The sequence below is a fragment of the Paramisgurnus dabryanus genome, chromosome 4 (assembly GCF_030506205.2).
Source record: "Paramisgurnus dabryanus chromosome 4, PD_genome_1.1, whole genome shotgun sequence".
NCBI classification, from domain to species: domain Eukaryota; kingdom Metazoa; phylum Chordata; class Actinopteri; order Cypriniformes; family Cobitidae; genus Paramisgurnus; species Paramisgurnus dabryanus.
Window position 1 is genome coordinate 14764536 of NC_133340.1, and position 20177 is coordinate 14784712.

At 38.3% G+C, this 20177-nt stretch overlaps 3 protein-coding genes across 3 annotated transcripts in view; 1 reads left to right on the top strand and 2 right to left on the bottom strand.

The window, feature by feature from the left end:
• The window catches only part of LOC135746693 (uncharacterized), a 22197-nt gene extending 19562 nt beyond the window's left edge, over positions 1–2635 (bottom strand). The window contains exon 1 of the mRNA XM_065265349.1: positions 2519–2635. Coding sequence (XP_065121421.1) covers positions 2519–2610 — 92 coding nt within the window. The 5' untranslated portion in view covers positions 2611–2635. The remainder of the gene's footprint in view (positions 1–2518) is intronic.
• Positions 2636–5270: 2635 nt separating this feature from the next.
• On the bottom strand, positions 5271–13588 carry cntf (ciliary neurotrophic factor). Its single transcript, XM_073814256.1, has 3 exons — positions 13222–13588; positions 8356–8649; positions 5271–5999 (listed from the first exon to the last, which is right to left on the bottom strand). The coding sequence occupies exons 1-3, from the start codon at positions 13330–13332 to the stop codon at positions 5820–5822; spliced, it is 585 nt and encodes a 194-aa protein (XP_073670357.1). The 5' UTR covers positions 13333–13588; the 3' UTR covers positions 5271–5819.
• A 4805-nt stretch (positions 13589–18393) lies between these two features.
• LOC135746618 (uncharacterized) lies at positions 18394–20171 on the top strand. The gene is made up of 2 exons (XM_065265257.2): positions 18394–18615; positions 19133–20171. Exons 1-2 carry the CDS (start codon positions 18542–18544, stop codon positions 19767–19769), a joined length of 711 nt encoding a protein of 236 aa, XP_065121329.1. The 5' UTR covers positions 18394–18541; the 3' UTR covers positions 19770–20171.
• The last annotated feature ends 6 nt before the right edge of the window (positions 20172–20177 follow it).

Here is a 20177-nt window from a genome sequence, read left to right on the forward strand (position 1 = left end):
ATACCATGGTTTTGTTGCATAGGTTTTTCATAGGAATTTCAGAGAGGATCTCGACAACATCTCAAACTGTGCTGAGATTTGCCAAGATCATGAAGTCTGTCAATGAAAATCAAAGATTTATCAACAAATTCTTCTAATATCAAGTTATCATATCTGATTTACATTCATTGCATACCCTTTTTACTTCAGGTCTAATTTTATTTCATGTAAAGATTTTAGGGAAATCATCTAAAAAGACATAATACACCTAAAACACACATGAATGAAGTTTTCACTGTTCTTGTAGTTCATCTGATTAAAGATTTGTGTAGATTGAATTAACTTTAAGTCGCTTTAGTTAAAAGCGTCTTTCAGATGTGTAAATGTACATTTATTTTAGTTGTCTGAACTATTAATAGGACAGAATCCAAAACAATAAAATCTTTTCTGGGTAGGGTTTTTTGATAAAACGTTCTGCGCACTACTGGTTGTGTTTCAATACAAGAGTTTTACACTACATGCATGTCAGAATCTTTTTGCTTCATCTACCCTGTCTCTCTCTCTCTCTCTCTCTCTCTCTCTCTCCCTATATACATTATATTTAAACATGCTCTCACGAACACACATACTACCTGTTTGTCCAGCTCTTCCTTCCAAAAACAACTCAAAAACTCACACGCACACTCACTGTCAGTTATCCACTGGCTTTATACTTCATACGTACACATAACTCCCATTGGTTACCCATAAACACACATACACAGATCTAAATGTTGCTGTTATCTTTTCTCCTTCCCTATCTCTCTCTCTCTCTCTCTCTCTCTCTCTCTAACACACACACCCCTGCCCTACACTCTCAAATGCACTGTCCATGTCTCTCATGTACTACTGTCATTCAAACACACACACAAGGCTGCGTACCTCTTGCACTCTCTCCCGACATTAAATCCATTAAAATATACATGTTTTCAGCACCAACAATGTGGCGCACACACACACACACACATGTCCCGAACCTAAAAAACTCACCTTGACTATACCTTTTACTGGGGGGTCCAGTCCACCCCACCCAAACACAAGTTTGTTATTCATGCTGAAAACTTTTCAATGACTTTTATTGTTTTAATAATGACCAAATTATATTTTCTATCCTCTAAATCTACTATGACATTATTTAGTATGTTTATTAGGGTGTATTCTGAAAGGGGACCATAAGTGATTTTAGGACACCCAACGCACACACACACAACATATGTTTGCTTTTCAATCATGGTGGTGATTTTCCAACATACACTTTGCTTAATTATGACATTATTTTATGTTTTATAATCAGTTTGTTTCCAATGGGGGAGATCAACTTGTTGACAACCTGAGCCGCACGTACACATACCTTTTTCAGACACTCTACACACACAACCTTTTATCTACTGTATGCAATCACACGCTCATTCTGTCATACACACACTCCCTCTCACACACACATCAACATATTGTGTCTGTCTTTGTCACGCACACACTCCCTTCCTCACATATACACATGCAAACATACACAGAGTCTCTCTTTCACACACACACACATTCAAACACACACGCATACACACACTGTACTTGTTTCTTTCTCTCACGCTCTGCTCTCTCCCTCCTCCCATGTGCACACACACACACACACACACAAACCTGCACTCTCCCTCTGACACACACGCACGCACACACACAGTCACAAACACTCTCTCGATCTCTCTCCCATTCTCTCTTTCAAACACACACACACTGCCTCTCTCTCTCCTTCTCTCTCTCTCTCTCTCTCTCTCTCACACACACACACACACACACACACACACACACACACACACTCTTTATCTCTTTCAAACGCACACACCCACACTCTTTCCCATCTTCTCTCCCTCTCTCTCTCTCTCTCTTACACACACTCTTTTTAGTTCTCTCTCTCTCTTTCTCTCTCTCTCTCTCTCTCTCTCTCTCTCTCTCTCTCTCACACACACACACACACACACACACACAGTTTTTCATTTTCTTACACACAGACACACACACACACACACACACACACACACACTGTCGAAAAGACTATCTCTCTCTCTCTCTCTCTCTCTCTCTCTCTCTCTCTCTCTCTCTCTCTCTCTCTCTCACACACACACACACACACACACACACACACGCGCGCGCGCAGGCAGATGTTTATTCAGAGTTAATCTTGATTAAAACGCTTTTGCAGTTTAGGTTATTTCAAAAATATTTAAACACTGGGAAAATTATGAATCTGTCATACTTACATCTGAGTGTCATTTACATGACACCTGTAATAACAAACAGATTGAGATAACTTAGATAAACAGCCATTTTCCTTTATAACTGAATAAATCAAATCGTTTTAGCTATATTTATCTTTTTCTCGATATATAAACTTTTGTCATTTAGATACATTTGTTGTAACGGAAAGTGGCAGACGGTTTCGAGCTCAAAACTCAGTGTCATGTCCTAAAATGTTACTTTTTATCGAGTATGTTTACTCCCTCACCCTCGCGGCGGCGGCGGCTTGCTGGTTTCCCCGTCGCTGTCCAGCGTCGGCGGCTCCCGGTAATCAAACAGCGAGCAAGCGATCTCCGCCATTCCCTCTGCGCGCTGCCTTCTCACATGCAGCGCTCGCGCTCACTCTGTGTATGTACAGGTTCTTTCGGACTCTACCATTCACACACATGCGGGGGGAAGGACGTGCGGTCAGAAAAAATGGCACTTGTTATTGCTTCATTTGTTAATTTAAACAGTTTGATTCTGAGGTATTTTGTATTTAAAACACAATGCATTTAAATCTGTTTAGCTGCTAATTAAAAATATTTTGAACTATGAAAATATGTATATCCAAAACCCCCCTTTAAGAATTGGTCGCAACATCTAGTATAGGTTGGGTTTGTTTCTAAGCTAAGTTGATTGTTGAAGTTCATTGCTTCATTTGTTAATTTTTACAGTTTGATTATTGTTTAGTATAATATATTTTCATTCTGCTAATTGATAATTATTTGAACTATGAAAATATGTACTCCCCCCCCCAAAAAAAACATTAAAGAATTGGTCCCAGGTTGGGTCTGTCTCAAAGCTAATTTGATGATATGATATCGACAGTTCTGTGTCTAGTGTGATTTTAGACAGATTAAAATGTTTATTTTATTTATTCTTGACCAGTCAATGAATGTTATTTCGCTTGTGTTCATCGCTTATCGTTAAGTAATACAGTTTGCGTTCTTTACCGTTACCTGCATGGGAAGGTTGATCCTGATGTTGATAAATGGATTATACACATACCACTTTTATCACACAAAGTATAATATACTGTGTCATATATCAATTCAGAGATTCGGAAATATTCACATGCAATCTGAACACATTGCATGATAAATTGTCATTCAGACGGTTCTGGATCATACACACACACAAACCTCTGACGCACACACCCACATCTAAACACGCCCTTCCCCCACTCTCATCGCGCTCACGCGCGTGCGTGCACGCACACACACACACACACACACACACACACACACACACACACACACACACACACACACATGTTCGCTCGCTCGCACGCATACAGACAGACTACAAAAACAGGCAACAACCTAGCAAACACACAATGTAAACATTGAGATTTCCATACGTGCAATGGTCAGTAAACACTGGAGTTTCATCTTTTTAAAGTGAAACTTCATAAATTAACGCATACACTCACTGGTGATCTCACAAAGGCACGTGTTTGTACATATACACACACTCCTCATTTCTCTCATAACGCAGACACACACACGTTTGTTTTTATACATTGTGGGGACTTTCCGTAGACGTAATTACTTATATTGTAAGTTCAGCATTTTACATTTAAAAACATAAACATTTTATAATCATCATGGGGACCAATGTCCACACAAAAATTACTGGTAGTTTTTTCATTAAAAAATAACTTTGTATGGACGATTGGTCACCACACGGGAATACCAAGATCACACATTACACACATCACACATCGCGTACACCCCCCCCCCCCCGTTCTCTCTCTCACACGCACACACACATTCTCTCAAATCTCTCACACTCTCTAACTCACACATACACTCAGACAAATACACATATACAAATGCACACCCCCTCCCACTTTTACAGGCATCCTGTCACTCATCCAACACACACACACACACACACACACACACACACACACACACACACACACACACACACACACACACACACACACACATTCTGGTTTCCATGTTTTGTGGGGACATTCCATAGACGTAATGCATTTTATACCATACAAACTGTATTTTCTATTCCCCTTACCTGCCCCATTCCCTAACCCCAACCATCACAAAAACCTTTCTTGTACCTTGGATTTTCAATAAACATCATCTTGTTTGATTTATAAGCTTGTTTCCTCATGGGGACATCAAAATGTCCCCACAAGGTCACAAAAACACTGGTATTCCTATCTTTGTGGGGACAATTGGTCCCCACAACGTGATAATTACCAGGTACACACACACACACACACACACACACACACACACAAATACATAGTTCACAAACATACACTCCACACCCACTCTTCCAAACACACACATTTTCCTTTATCACAGTTGCACACGCACACAGACACCTACTTTATTCAAACAGTAAGTTATTAACAGCAACTAGCTTGAATGACAGCTCAGATATTGCCATTTATTGCAGTGCAAGTGTACATTAATAATAAATTATTAAATAGCAGTGTTTCTTTGTCTTCAACAGTCTTCATACAGTAACATACAGAACTGATTTTCTCTGTCCTCTGCCAAAGCTTGGCTCTATAACCATCTCCTCTTTTAAGTGAGTTCCCTACGTCAAAGGCTGGCGTACAACACACACACACGCACACACAGTTTGAGTAGATATAGCACATACTAAAGAAAGTGTAAAGTTAAGACAACAACAATCAATGGGCCTGGAGATTAAGACATTGGTGAAAGAGTCACATCTAACCTGGTATAAAAAGCATTACTTTATGTAGCCAGTAGAGGGCGTCCAATGAGTGTTTTTAGTGTTGGGGTACATATTTTTGTAAACTTTCCATTGCTCAACTTAAATAAGACTTTCACAATAAATGTAGACAAACACATAGCCTTTAAAATGTATGAAACACTAGGATATTTTTTTCACGTGTACAGTAGATATTTTTACATTTGAAGAACATTTTTTTTGTGAATCTAGAAAAAAAAGGGAATATCGATATGCAAACTAATATATAGTTTCTCAGTCTACAGCTGCCCCATTTCGCCCTTTTTTTAATTAATAATGTTAATCTTGCACCATTGGCCTTTGCTAGAGGGTTATCTTATAGTCTTCCTTAAATACATTATTCCTGTTACAGTCTCATGTCGAGCTTAAAGGCAATGTGTAGTCACTAAAAAACAAAACTGTGCAGTGTCTGAGACTCAACAATCTAAAAGTCATTAATCTTAAAATATTATAAAACTGTAAGTTTTAAAACAACTGTAACTGGTTAATGTCTATTTACATTCATTGCATTTGCCTCTGAACAGTACTATTTATTTATTAATATTTTAAAAAAATATCCAAAAATAATAAAGATAAAATGTTATAATAATATTTATGAAAAATTTCAGATTTAAACCCTCCATATGCTGGAAAGCTACAGTCTAATGATTGTATCTCCAGGTCTCTCACTCTCTACATTCACTATGCTGTAATGAAATTCCTTCATCTCATTCCTAACATACTATCCTCTTCTGCTCCTCCCTTGCACTCCTTTTTGATCCCATATCCACTGGGTCTCACTTCCGAATTTTTTTGGACCCCCGTCTTGTGCTTTGGGACATCGTTCTTGTTGCTTTCTCCATCTCCACTGGCAGCGAGTTGAGGGTGTTTGATATTTGGCCAGTCCAGTGTACAAGGTCCTGCAGTACTCTCAGAAACCACATCTTCAAACCAAAGCTCCCACGGCCATCCATTACCTTTACAAAGACAGAAATGTTTATCAGTTTTTAAAAGTTTGTTTTTTCAGCACAATATTAGATAAACAGACAGAAGGACAAACAGATGCATGGATGGGACAAACTATCAGAAATGTCTCTTTAACAAAGCATTCACATAACTCATCTCGTAATTACACTTATGTTGCAATAGTAAGCTTGTCCGAACAAAACATTCACATTATTCGTCTGGTAGATGTAGATAGTTAGGTTGTCTGGAACCGAGCAGATATTCAACAACTATGCCGTTTGACACTTGCATTACATGCGAATGGCCCCTACACTAATAGGATTTTGTTTCTCTTTTCTTGTCTCGTCCTCGTACCCGAGGACACGGAGACTAATGCTGTGTCTACACCAGTCGCGGTAGAGGCGTCAAGCGGGAGTAATTTCAATGTTAAGTCAATGTGAAGACGCATTGATGCGCGTCTGGAGGTCTCGCGGCGTGAATGAGGCATTTAGCGCGGCGCGGTAGACACGATTCCGCATCAATGGCACGAATTGAGCGTGTGGCGGGGTACGCGCGAATGGTGCATTTTGTTTCACGCGAATTTGCGTCTGACGTCAAATGCTTGCTTTTTCTGCGCGTCTACTTCGCTCTAGATGCGCAAATGCATTCAAAATGTTCAAGCGGCAAACTAGACGCAGTATGACTCAAACGCGGCTGGTGTAAACCTACAGTAATGTTGTGTTCAGACCAGCCGCGGTAGAGGCATCAAGCGTGAGTGATTTCAATGTTAAGTCGATGTGAAGATACGTTGACGCGCGTCTGGAGGTCTCACTCTGGGAATGAGCTGTTCAGTGCGACGCGATAGATGCGATTCCGCCTCGTTCGCGCAAATGGCACCAATCTAGCGTTGCCGCTGCAAACGCGCCAGTTGCACATTTTTTTAAATTATCATTTACTTTTTTTATTATGTGTTTTTTATGTTGTTTTTTTCCTTTCTCCTTTCATATGTGTTAAAGTGTATGTTATTTTTGTTAAAAACGAATAAACATTAAGTAAAAAAAAGAAAAATTTGAACTTTGGCGGAAAACCAATCAGGAGCTTGCTCTAGTAGTGACGTGATTACAGAAAGTGAGCAGAGTTGCAGAAGCCCCTCCCATGACACAAATTTTTGCATAAATGTCTCGATGACTACAATTTAACGTGCGGCTTTCACGCGCAGATGAAGCAAGTAAACTCAAAATGTTCAAGCGGCAAACTAGACGCGTTAGATGCGATGTTGACGCCTCAAACGCGGCTGGTGTGAACCCACGGTTACAGACCCAGTTCCTGCTGCTGTGAAGCTCATCACAATTTACTTGTATTCCATTTATACATCTCCAAAGGTCTTTTTTCCCCTAATAAATTTAGAGTTTTTTAACCCCTAGGGAGTCAGCTGACATTGACTTAACTTAGAACTGTCTTCTATATGGTACATTATTACTACGCTCACTAGTACGGTTTAATCTTAGCTGCTGTACTCTGCCCACCAATTTTTCTGTGTTTCTCCTGTTTTTATTAATGTAAAGCTGCTTTACATCAATTAATCAGTTGTGAAAAGCGACATACAAATAAAATTGAATTTTTCTCGTTACAAAGTACACTCATATTCAGGGTAAACGCCTGGTTAATTTCACAATCACAAAAGTCATTAGTTTCTAATAATGAAAAGCTTTAGATTCACTAGAACAGTGGTTTTCAAACTGGGGGCCCTGCGATGGTGCCAGGGGGCCCCCTGGTTTACTGACATTTTATAAAATAAATTAATTTATTATAAATTCTGTGTAATTAAATCTTAGACAGCACTACATTAAATAATTTAATATGTTTTGTTCAATTCAAATTTAGTTTTGGAATGTTTTATGTCATAATTTTTTTTGGGTGGCCAAGAAGTGATGCACAGTATACAAGGCTGAAAGGTTTGAGAACCGCTGAACTAAAAATCTTGCGTCTCTTTAAAGCGTAACTAAACCCCTGTTCAGAGCCTGACTACACCCACTGGCAATATTTGAAAAATGCAAGAAAAGTGGGCAGATCCCAACGGAGATAGAGGGGATGAACTAAGTGTGTGGTGAGATCGTAACAAGGGCGTGGTGAGCTTGAACCTGATTACGTCACGAGGCATTTTTTGGACCCAACATCCAATAGGAAAATTCAACTGCAGTAGCCACCGTTCAACCTGAAGTTCAACGTTTTTACACCATATATTGTAGTATTAAAACACTTTATATCCAAATGTCAATAAACTTACTAAAATCAATTAAGAGCACTAATAATGCCCCATTCTTACAGATCATGAACTAAAAAAGGTTAGTTTAGGGTTTAGTTACTCTTTAAAAATAGGTAAAGCACCTCTTTAACTTCAGCTTCAAATCTCTTTCCATCCCCGAGTAGTCGCTTTGTGCTCGCCAACAGGTGTCCCAAACGATCGCTCACTGTTGTTCGCTGTTTTTTATATTCGCCGTCCACCTCTGTAAATTCCTCGTCCAAACGGGTGATAGCATCATCCAGAAGCCGCTGACACTCCAGAAGCGCAGCGTGCAGGATTGATATTTTATCTGCATCTGACAGCTGAGGGGTCAGGGGAGGAATGGATACCAAATAATTTTCGGCAACTGGTGAAGACGTCAGTGATTCACTTTTTCTCTGCATAATAAATAAATAAATAAAAGAGAGCAAGAGAATAAACAAGCAAGAGGTAAAATAATGAGGAATGTGTTCAGGATGCCCGTATATTTTTCAGTTGCCAAAATGAAGCATATTAAAATGATACAGTTGTTATATAGGTTATATATAAATTATTTTTAACCCTGAGAACCCAAGAACCCTTCACTTAGCATCAATTAACATTGGCCAAATTTGACCCGTGGGATCTCCAGGGTTAATAAAAGCAAAACATTTTTACAACTCTATATATGTGAGAATATTTACAGGTCTATATAAATGTAGCCTACCGACTAATTCATTAATGGTTATACAGGCAAATAAATGAAATTAGTTGGCTTTTTGGTAAGAAATAAACAGTTAATGAACAACTACATAAAGATAAGTGTTCAACGCTGTCTCATTGCATCATCCCGGTTCATATAATTTGTGATGTTTCTGGTCAGATTTGGCGGGAAATGTCAGTTTGACGTCATTTAGCTTTAACACACGTAGGCCTATATGAAGTAGGAGGCTTTATGTCCAGCAACCTTTAATTTCATGTTTTAAACAGAGATTGCGATAGAAAGGTTAAAATAGTCACTAAATTAAGTACATAATGTACATCTGAACATAATAAAATAAATAAAGTTGAAAAGAGCGTCCGCTGAATGATGCACGCTCACCTATTAAAGTCTCGTTTTTTTTTATTACAAGAGTTTACTTTAAGGTACGAAGGAGGATTAGGGCCAAGCTAAAATAAAAAATAAAACCATCTCGAGATTACAGTAATTAAAATGCGAGAATAAAGTCATTATTCAACGAAAAAAAAGTCAGAATAAATATAATTTTGAGAATAAAGTCGTTATTTAACGAGAATAAAGTCGCAAATCTGCAAAGCAGATACCAAATTACACACCTGTCTTATTAATAAAACAATATGAAGAAGATGCGCTCAGAAAGGCAATTTAAAGGAATCTTCCTCATATAAAAGGCAATATGGGGGGAGATAATTTGAAACGAACAAAATTTGGTGCACACCTTAATAAAACAGGCATGCAACGAACAGAAAATCGTAATGAATAAAGGTTTTGTTTATTGGGTAGGGTAAACCCTTACGAAAATTACACATGGTTTTTAATGTGGTAAAAGTATAGTAACCATGGTTTCTTGGTGTATTGATTACTATCAGAAAAACCATGGTTTTACTACACTAGCCATGGTTTAACTATATGGTTTTTGAAAACCATGATTGTCAAAACCATGGTTATTTTGTGGTTACCACAGTTTTACTACAGTTATCATGTTTTTTTGGTTTTAACTGTAGTAAAAACATGGTTAATTTTTGTAAGGAAAGTTACGCACATGAAGGCACACCTACTGTTAATGAAAGTGCACAGGTGATGGGGGATATTAATCGTATGGCCGAGGTTTCATTTTAGGCTTGTTCTCATTAAAACAATGCATTTCTCAACTATTTTTCAACAAAAATTGAGAATATCTATGATATGATTGCCTGTGAGGATGCTTCTGAGTCTGTTGTTGTTCATTCTCCAAATATCTCAGGGATTGCTTTTACAAGTTTTAGTACTGTTGACTCTGATTTTATTTCAAAACTTCTTCTGTCAATGAATTCTACTACTTGTATATTGGATCCGCTACCTACAACTGTTTAAAAAAATTGTCTGTCTGCTATGTCACATCACATCACTACTAATGTAAATGACTCTCTAAACTCAGGAAATTTCTCTTCTGCTTTGAAAATAGCTGCAGTTATGCCAGTTCTTAAAAAACCTGGGAGTGATGGCACTGACTTGTCAAATTTTTCAACCCATTTCAAATGTACCATTCATGGCAAAAGTGCTTGAGGATGTGGTTGTTGGCATTCAACAATAACCTATTCAAATAGCCTATTTGAAACATTTCAATCAGGATTTAGATCTGGATACAGTACAGAGACCGCCCTGGTTAGAGTTCTTAATGATCTCCTCATTATTGCCGATTCGGGAGCTTGTTGCATTTTGGTCATGTTAGACCTCTCCGCTGCATTTGATACCATCTGTCACAGTATATTACTGGATAGATTGCAAAAGTGGACTGGTGTATCTGGAACTGTGTTGAATTGGTTTAAATCTTACTTGTCAGATCATTCACAATTTGTCTACCTGGGTTCAAACAGATCTCAGGTTGCTCCTCTCTGTCAGGGTGTCCCTCAGGGGTCAGTCCTGGGTCCGGCTTTATTTAGTATATACATGCTCCCCCTCCGACAGATTATTCGGAGGTACGGCCTGGGCTATCATTGTTACGCTGATGATACATAGATTTACATTAGCTCTCAGCCTTAACTTAATTCTTCCTCTTCTCAACTTTCTGACAGTTTGCTAGAGATTAAAGGGTTGATGAAACAAAAATGTTTTAAGACTAAACTGTTCAAAAACTGAAGTCTTACTAATTGGTATTTCCTCGAACATTAGTAAATGTAAAGATTTTACAATCTCAGTGGACAATGCTCAATTAACCCCTTCTTATCAGGTTCGCAACCTAGGAGTGATTTTTGACAGCCAGTTAACTTTTAACTCACATTTTAAAAATCTAACTAAGGTTGCTTTTTTCCACTTGAGAAACATTGCACGTATTCGCCGATTTCATTAAGAGGTTGCGATATGTACAAAACTCTGCAGCACGTTTCTTGACTCACACATCTTCACACCATCACATCACACCCGTGCTAAAACAACTACATTGGCTTCCAGTTCATTCGCGCATTGATTTTAAAACATTGATTTTAACTTAGAAAGCAGTACATAGGCTGGCCCCAGATTATATATGTGAGTTGATTACCCCATCGATTCCTACTCGCTCTCTCCGATCAGTTGGTTCTCTCTTTTTGATGCAACCTCGTTGCAAATTAAAATCTATGGGAGGAAGGGCCTTTCCTTTAAGGCACCCAAGTTATGGAATACACTACCTGCGTTCATTAGGGATGCTGCTACTTTGGACTGTTTTAAGAAACTTCTTAAGACTCATCTTTTTAGTTATTCTTTTAATTTATAATGGTCTATTTATGTTATTTACTTTATTGTAATGTTTTTATTGTTGTTACTTTTGTTGTTGCAGCGCTTTGAGTTAAGAAGGGAGCATTAAAAATACTTATTATTATTATTATATATGTATTATTATTATTATTATTTACTAAGTTCAGACCCCCTTATAAACCTAAAAGACAACATTGAATACACAGTAATATTCAGCAAACATTTAACTAATAAAACAGTCTGTGTACAGGCAAGCAGAAGATCCCAGAATAAGAACACAAACCGCTAAAGTGCACGTTTGTTTCCTTTAATGAAAACGAGCAAATTCTGGGCTTTTCTGCTTGACCAGCTTATTAATAATATATTATAGTGTGTAGTAAATATAGTGTATTTAAATCACTGTCTTAATGCATTAAACAACGTAAAGAATAGGCCTAAACTGAATTGGCTTCATTCTCGAAATTTTACGACTTTATTCTCGTTAAATAACAACTTTATTCTCGTTAAATAACAACTTTATTCTCGAAATTATATTTATTCTGACTTTTATCTCGTTAAGTAATGACTTTATTCTCGCATTTTAATGACTTTAATCTCGAGATGGTTTTACTTTTTTATTTTAGCTTGGCCTTAATCCGCCTTCGTATTACGGGCTGGCGTGGGCTGAACAGGAATCATAAGTCACACCTATTTCCAAATGAAAAGACTCCCCTGTACATTCCAAAACCGCTCCCACGTTTCTTTTCCAAGATGCAAGCCGAAACACAGAAAGGCAGAGGCCGACACTAGCCTACTAAAGTATTTTTACTTTCTAGATAAAAGTAAATTTTCAAGTATTCGTATTTTATCAGTGTTTTTCTTTGGAAAACATACATTCCAAAGCGTATTATCATCATTTTGACTCTACTACATATAATTTTAAGTTTTTTGTTTATATTATTTAAGTATCCTACATTAAACATCTAGTATTTTTTTACTTTTACTTAAGTAAAAAGTACTTTTGTACTTTTACTCAAGAACATTTTTTGTAATTAGGTATTAAATCAATTTTAATGTGCAATATAAAAGGAATACACAGTATGATTCTATGCTTTAGAATGTAGTGAACATTTTTTAGTAGTTTTTTCCCAAGACAAACACTCTGATAAAGCACATATGCTTGGAAAATGTAACTAAAATGCTCAAGTTGTGTCCACCTCTGCAAAAAGGGCGCCTCAAGCATTCAGGAAGCAAGCGTGCGAGAGAGGCTGGTGGACCAGAACAATTTGGCAGGTAACCAGATGTCTTCATTACTGGAACAATCGCGCTTTATAGTCCAGTAACATGTCCCAGTGCGCTCACCAAGTTTGGATAACCACCGAGTGTAGGCTTTTCTGTGCCACACAAATTCATTAGCGTCCCACAGACATTCCTAATCTAATGCCGTACAGATATGTTGTTCGGGTCGCAGACCCCAGAGACCATCATTGGAAACAACGCGTACATAAATATCAAAATACGTTTTGTAAACGAACAAAAAGTAGGCACGTTTGAGACTTACATATAACTCCAGAAGTTGAATGCAGTCCTTGTGAAGAAGCCGAGCTAGATGTGCAGATCTCCCTGCGTGGCCTCTCAATCCAAGACGATCGCGTGTAGCCCTGCCAGCCATTTATTTTCCAAAATGATCTAATGTTTGAAAAATAACACCTGACTCGACAAGATGAATGAACTTACATATGAGCGAATTCTTGGTCTTTGTAATACGATCTGTTATGTTCGACGGTTATCCTCGGATGATTTTCCTCAGTATTCATAAACGGTGCAGATTTTTCATTGTCGCTCTCTCTTGGCTTAACTTTAAACACGACTGCAACACCGTCACCCGTTATAAAATGTTAGTCTTGGAATTCTCCGACTCCACCCCTGAAGAGGACGCGTTGCCCTTTAGGGAGGGTTGGAGGGACTGGAGACGTCTAGACGGAATTTCATTGGCCCAGAGTTCACAATTAAGACTCTTTAAGAAATCCTACTGGAAATGTAAACTAATTAGGATAAATGGAAAACCCAACAAATAATAAAACCACTCAATGTCTTTTCAGTTTGATGTTTCGTATAAAAAGAACATGACTGGAACTGTCCAGTCATAAAGAGCAAGTTTGTACTTAATCAGTACTACCAGCTGTGGATTTAGGATGCCGTTCTTCTGACCACAGACAGTAAATGCGATAATGCCCTATACTTAGAACTCTATGGGAAAATAAAGGGGGGGGGTCTTAATTGTGTGTTGTAATCCCTATAATTGTAATGAATAAAACTGTCATTGGATAGTCTTACTAATGATTTTTTAGTAAGTTTTTCAAAGGCGGTATATAATATGAAAAATTATATTTTTGTGAAGTCTTTTTTTCTTTCAGAAGAATTTTAGTGCAGCGTGTCAAACATTGCATTTAAAGGCATGTTGAGTCCTATCTTTTAGCCAAATTCTGCAGTTTGACAGCTTATAAGTCGTAAATGGATTTTTAGCCTATTAATGATATATTTGTTTATAACAGCATGTTTAGGATGCACAGCTCATGCGTTATTTGTACTGTTTCTGGATTGAATGGACACTTTTTGTGAAAATACTGTCACAGGCCTGCACTTTATTTGTTATAGTAAAATGTCGATACTGTAGGCTTTTTGAAACGTACCATAAAATTAAAGCTCCAACTGTTTCTGCTCATCTCATGTTAATATTACAGAGCCCCTAAGGTGACATTGGAGTAAAAAAATCTAAAGTTTAGTTTCATGTGCTCACGTGAAACTTTCATGTGCTCACGCGAAACCTTCATGTGCAGAATTTATTTTCAAGTTTAGCACACGTGAAAGCGAAAGTTTCGCGAAACTAAACCCGGTAGTTTCATGTGGGCACGCGATAGTGTCACATGCGCACGCAAAAGTTTCACATGAGCACGCTATAGTTTCACGTGAGCACGCAATATTTTCACATGTGCACACCGCACGCGAAACTAAACTTTATTTAATTTTTGCTCCATGTCCCCTTAGGGGCTCCTATGCATCAACAAATTCGATTTCCGGAAGACGCACCGGAATATTGATTGCTATGTTTTGGTTTCTCTGTGTTTGTGTTTTGTTTTGACAGTTCTCACGTGCGTGGCTCTCTCACAGGTGTATTATGTTATCTCCTTCACCTGCGTCACTCACAGCTGCAGCTCATTTGATGGCCAATCGGTTCTGTATTTATCCCCTGCGTGTTCAGTGTCTCGTTGCAAGTTCGTCTGTGTATGTTCTCACCAGCTACTAGCATTGCTAGTTTCTTGTCCCGTCCTGTCGTGTTTAACTCATAGTTCTAGTCAGTTTTCTGCTTTTTACCCCCGTTTTGTCTGTGCTCTCTGCTGCCCAGGAATTATATTCAGAGTCCTGTATCTGACACCGCTGCCTGCTTTAAAGACTCCTATTTCCATCTGCCTGCTCTATAGACTGCCTTTTCCTTCTGCAGTGGCGGAGACTCGCCACGGCTTTGCCGCTGTCCAGCAGGGCGGTCCTTTGCCTCAGGAGCTGTCCAGCACCTCTCATCAGCATCTCTAACGCTCTCTCTCTCTCTGCCCGCCGCAGGATCTCTCCTCCTCGTCTGCCTAGTGTGGCGGTGTGCGCGGGCGAGCTGCGGATCTCTTGGTTGTGTGACTGGCCCTTCGATTATATTGTACTATACTCTCTTCCAATGTCCGTTAAGTGTGGCCGGAGCCCGGACGTGTGTGGTTTGTCTCTCCCCAGTGTGAGTGGTCCCGGCCTCCTGCCGTCTGCCTCGGAGTGGCCTTTGTGCCCAGACGTGCTACTGTCAGTTTACTTCATTATCATTTAAATAAACTTTCTGTTATCCGCACTGGGATCTTCTGTGTGTTTCTCTGCCTGACAGCGTCCAGGAAGATTGGCACATATGGTCACCCTAAACTTATGATTCACTGCGTTTGTGTCGTTTGTCTTATATGCACTTACTCACCGATTTACAACATAACACAGACATTTGAAGCAGTTTTACTTACCGCCTGTGACTCATGACCCAGTTGGGACTTTTCAACTAAATCCAGTGTTAAACAAACACACATGCAAAACTCTGCTGCCCCGAAAAACTGTGTCCCACACTCAACTGCTTTTTTGACACTTTGCATTTGTTTAGCATGAGGATTACAACTCTTAAACTGTGTTACTAAGTCAGAATACATGAAATAGCATTAAACCCCCTCCTACTACAGAATTTAGTACAATTCATTGATTTACTATAGTTACAATTAGTAACTGAAGAGTTTGGTTCCAAAATGAGATAATTCTGTTAAAAAAAAAACATGTTTATTATTATGTTATCATGTTTTTATTGTTTTATTGTGCTACTAGCTGTATGTTTTTAGTTATGAAGGCTTAAATCAAAACAACTGCAGTTCGTTTGATATTAATTGGAATGCACAAAAAAACAAGATTTTTGAAACATGTAAAGTTTCTGTTTTTCCTGATCCCATTTTTCTTCCAAATTTAGTAAGTGTGTAATGTTGCTGTTAGAGCATAAATAATACCTCCAAAATCCTAAAGCTCAAAGTTCACTGCCAGGCGATATATATTTTCTTTAACAGAATTCCCCTTTCAAAGCCTACAGCGAACGGCCGGTTTGGACTACAGCCCTCGACTTCCCGGTTGAATGACGTCAACATTGGAGTTTTTGACTAAACTCCGCCCACAGGAATGTTTCAGGAGCTGTCCACACGGAGACGCGTATCACTGCATACGTATAAATTTGTTATCGTATTGGCGTTTCATCCACACGGATCCGGCGTTTTGGGAGACTGAATCCACTATTTTTTGAAACCTGGTCCTAAAGTGGATAAATCTGAAACCGACACCCTTGCGGTTTCTTCTGTACAGCCAATCCGTATATTTTGTGAAGCGAAAACGTCATCACATCACGTGTCGGAAGCGTCACACGTAACAGCAACAACAATAACGGCGGATTACGTGATTGTGTTCGTGCTACAGAAGCTACTAAAGCCTACTAGCTTTATTACAGCAAAATCTATTGCTTCTATGCAATTGTGGTGATCAACAAGCTATAATGGACAACACCATACGTTGGCTATGCGCATGCTCAAAGTCTTCTTCTCCGTGTATAGTGTATATCTGTGGCAGAATTACAGCGCCCCATACTGGTCCGGCATATATACTACACCGCTTTCAGTCGGTTTCAGTGGTTTCGTGTTTACGGATTATTTTTTTAGAGCAAGAAAAAAAAATGATCGGATAAATGATCGGATAGGGAATGCACCGGCTTCGTGTGGATATAGCCTCAGTCGCCAGCTAAGCTCAAACGGCTCTGGCTAAGCTAAGCTGTTATCGAATCACAACACACTGAACAAGCTACACAATCAGAACTTGTTACGCATTTCTGAAGGAGGGCCTTCACAGAACAAGGAAGACATCAGCCCGTTTTTAGGACAGTGAAAACAGCGCTATACAGATACGTATATTGTATGAAAATAATTTTTTTTTTTTACACGTGAAACATGAACATGTTATATTGCACACTGTAAACGAATTCAAAACTTCAAAAACACAGAAAGCATGGGACCTTTAAAAAAAGGGTTGGGTCTCGTTTTGTAACCAAACTCTTCGACTGTATACAGAATATTCTAGATAACAAAGTTGAGTAATTACAAAAATACACTACAGTATATACTAACTAGTAACTACAGTATACTAAGATTTACTGGTCACTAGGTCCAATGTAGGTATACTTGTTTGAAGTTGTACAAATAATCCTGTATTGGATTCTGTTGTACCTGTTCCTGGTATGGCAGCAGCAGATTGTGTTCATTTACTAAAAATAATATTTCTTTCCTGATACCTGACTATATAACAGGAGTCACCTTTCAAAGAAGAGAGTGTGGACTAAACTAGATACTGACTTTATTGAAATCTTAATATGCAAAATAGGTTTTTCTGTGAGTTTGGGAAAGTTAGTGTGAAAAATATATTTAGGTCAATAAAAGATAATAAAAGTTAATTAACAATAGAACCTCCTCAAACATTAAAATTAAGAGTGGTTTAGAAAATGAAGCCAGCACCACTTCCTTAATGAAAATGAATGATGGTTTATTACAAGAAAGTATATTTGTTTAATCGATTGCCATTTGTATTTCCATAGTTGCATTAAAAATATCATGGTGAAACTGTGGTTCCTGTAGTGAGACAATGGTACATTTGTGGTTAATATGGTTTTATAAATATCATAGCTATACTGTAGTTACTCTACTAAAATTATTGTGAATTTTCGTTGGGGTTGCCTTAGACATATCATAAAAGTATTTTGATCATCATAGTAAAATACTCACTATACCTATGAATCTGCAAGATATTTATTCAGCAGATGTGGCTCAATTAGTTTTTAAAATGCCAGCAGGTATTAAATTCGGAAGTATAAAATAAAAATACTGATACAGTATCAAACAATCTTGGATGACATATATAGCAGGGACGAAAGGCAAATATTTGAAAACAAAGAAAAAGCAAAAAATAAAAATACAGAGATAATAAGCGAGCGACTAATATAACATTCATCAAAGCATTATACAAATTTGTCATTATAATAATTTGTCACTTTCTTAATTTTTAATCTTTGTTATAAAATCAGCGGCTTTCATCAGCAGCTTTGCTCGAGCTGACGTCATCACAGTACCATTCCGCGCCACGCGACGGCAACATCACGCATTTGCTTCATTCAGCTTACAATCCACGAAGAAACGCTTGTTTCCGCATAAAAAGCGATTATAAACAGCGAATCTTACTTGCATTTTTTAGCGAATTTGGATACTATATTTTGTATTTCAGTAGATATGAATTCGCTTGTGGGATACGGGGTCTCGTCTGAATCAGAGGATGAAGAGACGGGGGAGGGCAATGGAAATGAGTAAGTTTTACTACAGTAGAATTAATACAGTACCTTAACATTTCAATTCTAAAATCAGTTTCAAGTTATGTATTTACAAACATGTATGTGTACCGTGTATTTAATAATAATCATTAATAATTGAATAAATCCGGTATTATATGTATTATGTCCCTTATTTCTGTAGGTACTCTTAATTCTTAAGTCCTCCCTAATGAAAAATCCAGCATAAGCTGGACTAGATAGACTATTTTTTGTCACTTTTTAAGCTTGACAGGCAGGGAGGACAATCTTAAACTAGCTACCGCCATGGAGTAAGGCCATGTTAAAGATTGAAATCAATGTGAAATCTAACTATGATACTCATCTTATAATTAGATTGAGCCTTTAGCCTGCATTTTACAGAGCAGGGTCATAAATGTAAGTAAGTAGCAATAGAAATCAATTTAAATGGAATATAAAGACAGCTCCACAATATTATATTTGAATCTTAATCTGCTTTAGATGATACATAAAGTCTTGTAATATTTCTGCTCAGGTCCTTCAAAAAGACTGACGGTACTGCAGAGGAAACGAAAAGCCGTAATTTCCTGCTGGAGTCCGAGTCACCTTCCAGCGAGTCTGAATCTGGTCCAGATAATGAGGATGAAGAGGTGATCAAACACCCATCCTTGAAGCCCTTGCTGACCCCAACCGCCCATCCTCACACTCAGAAGCTCCCACCTCCGCCCCTGGGAGGCTCCGGCTCAGGTGGAGTTCTCACAGGCAGCAGTGTGTTCACAAACCCATTCAAAGAAATGGCAGATGAGAGACTACATGTCCTGCAGAAACACGTACCTCTTACTCTACAAGCCTGCCCCACCCAGATCGGTGGCAAGCGGATATGTTTGGCTTACAGAAAGAATGGCCGGTGCCGTTTTGGAAGCAGCTGCAAGTTTGCACATGACAGTGATCTGCAGAATAACCGGACGGTCACCTCTGACAATGCACCAAAAGACAATGCCACTGCCAGTGCTGCTGGGACACAGGATCATTCTTCCTGTGATGTTAACAGGGAGGCAGATGATGATGATAAAGAGAGTGAACGGCGGAAAAAGAAGAGAGTAGGGGTTAATGATTCTCTTATTCCACCAAAACGTGCTCTTAAGATGTATGCAAGGCTCTCGCATCCCTAAAGAAGACTTTACCACACACTTTAAGAATAACAAATAAGTATTGGTTGCTAAATGTTGCAAGGGATCTTGTGTTATTGCATGTATAATGTGTAGTAATGGACAGAAATAAAGATGTACCATTTCAAAAAAGGACACTACTGTAAATCAGATCCTTCAGGAAAAATATTTATAGTACTGCATCTTAGTAACTTAACTTTGTGGAACACAAATGTGAAAATTCTTTTACATATATGATATGATACACAGTTGCAAGTATCATTTTTATATCTAATTGTACAATTTGGGACATTAATTTTAAATGTGAATACATGTTTGTTGCTTAATGACATAAATATGTGATCAAAGATAAGCAGCACAATGACACTGTCTGCTTAACTGTTTAAAACCTAGCGTTGTCGAGTTGACCCA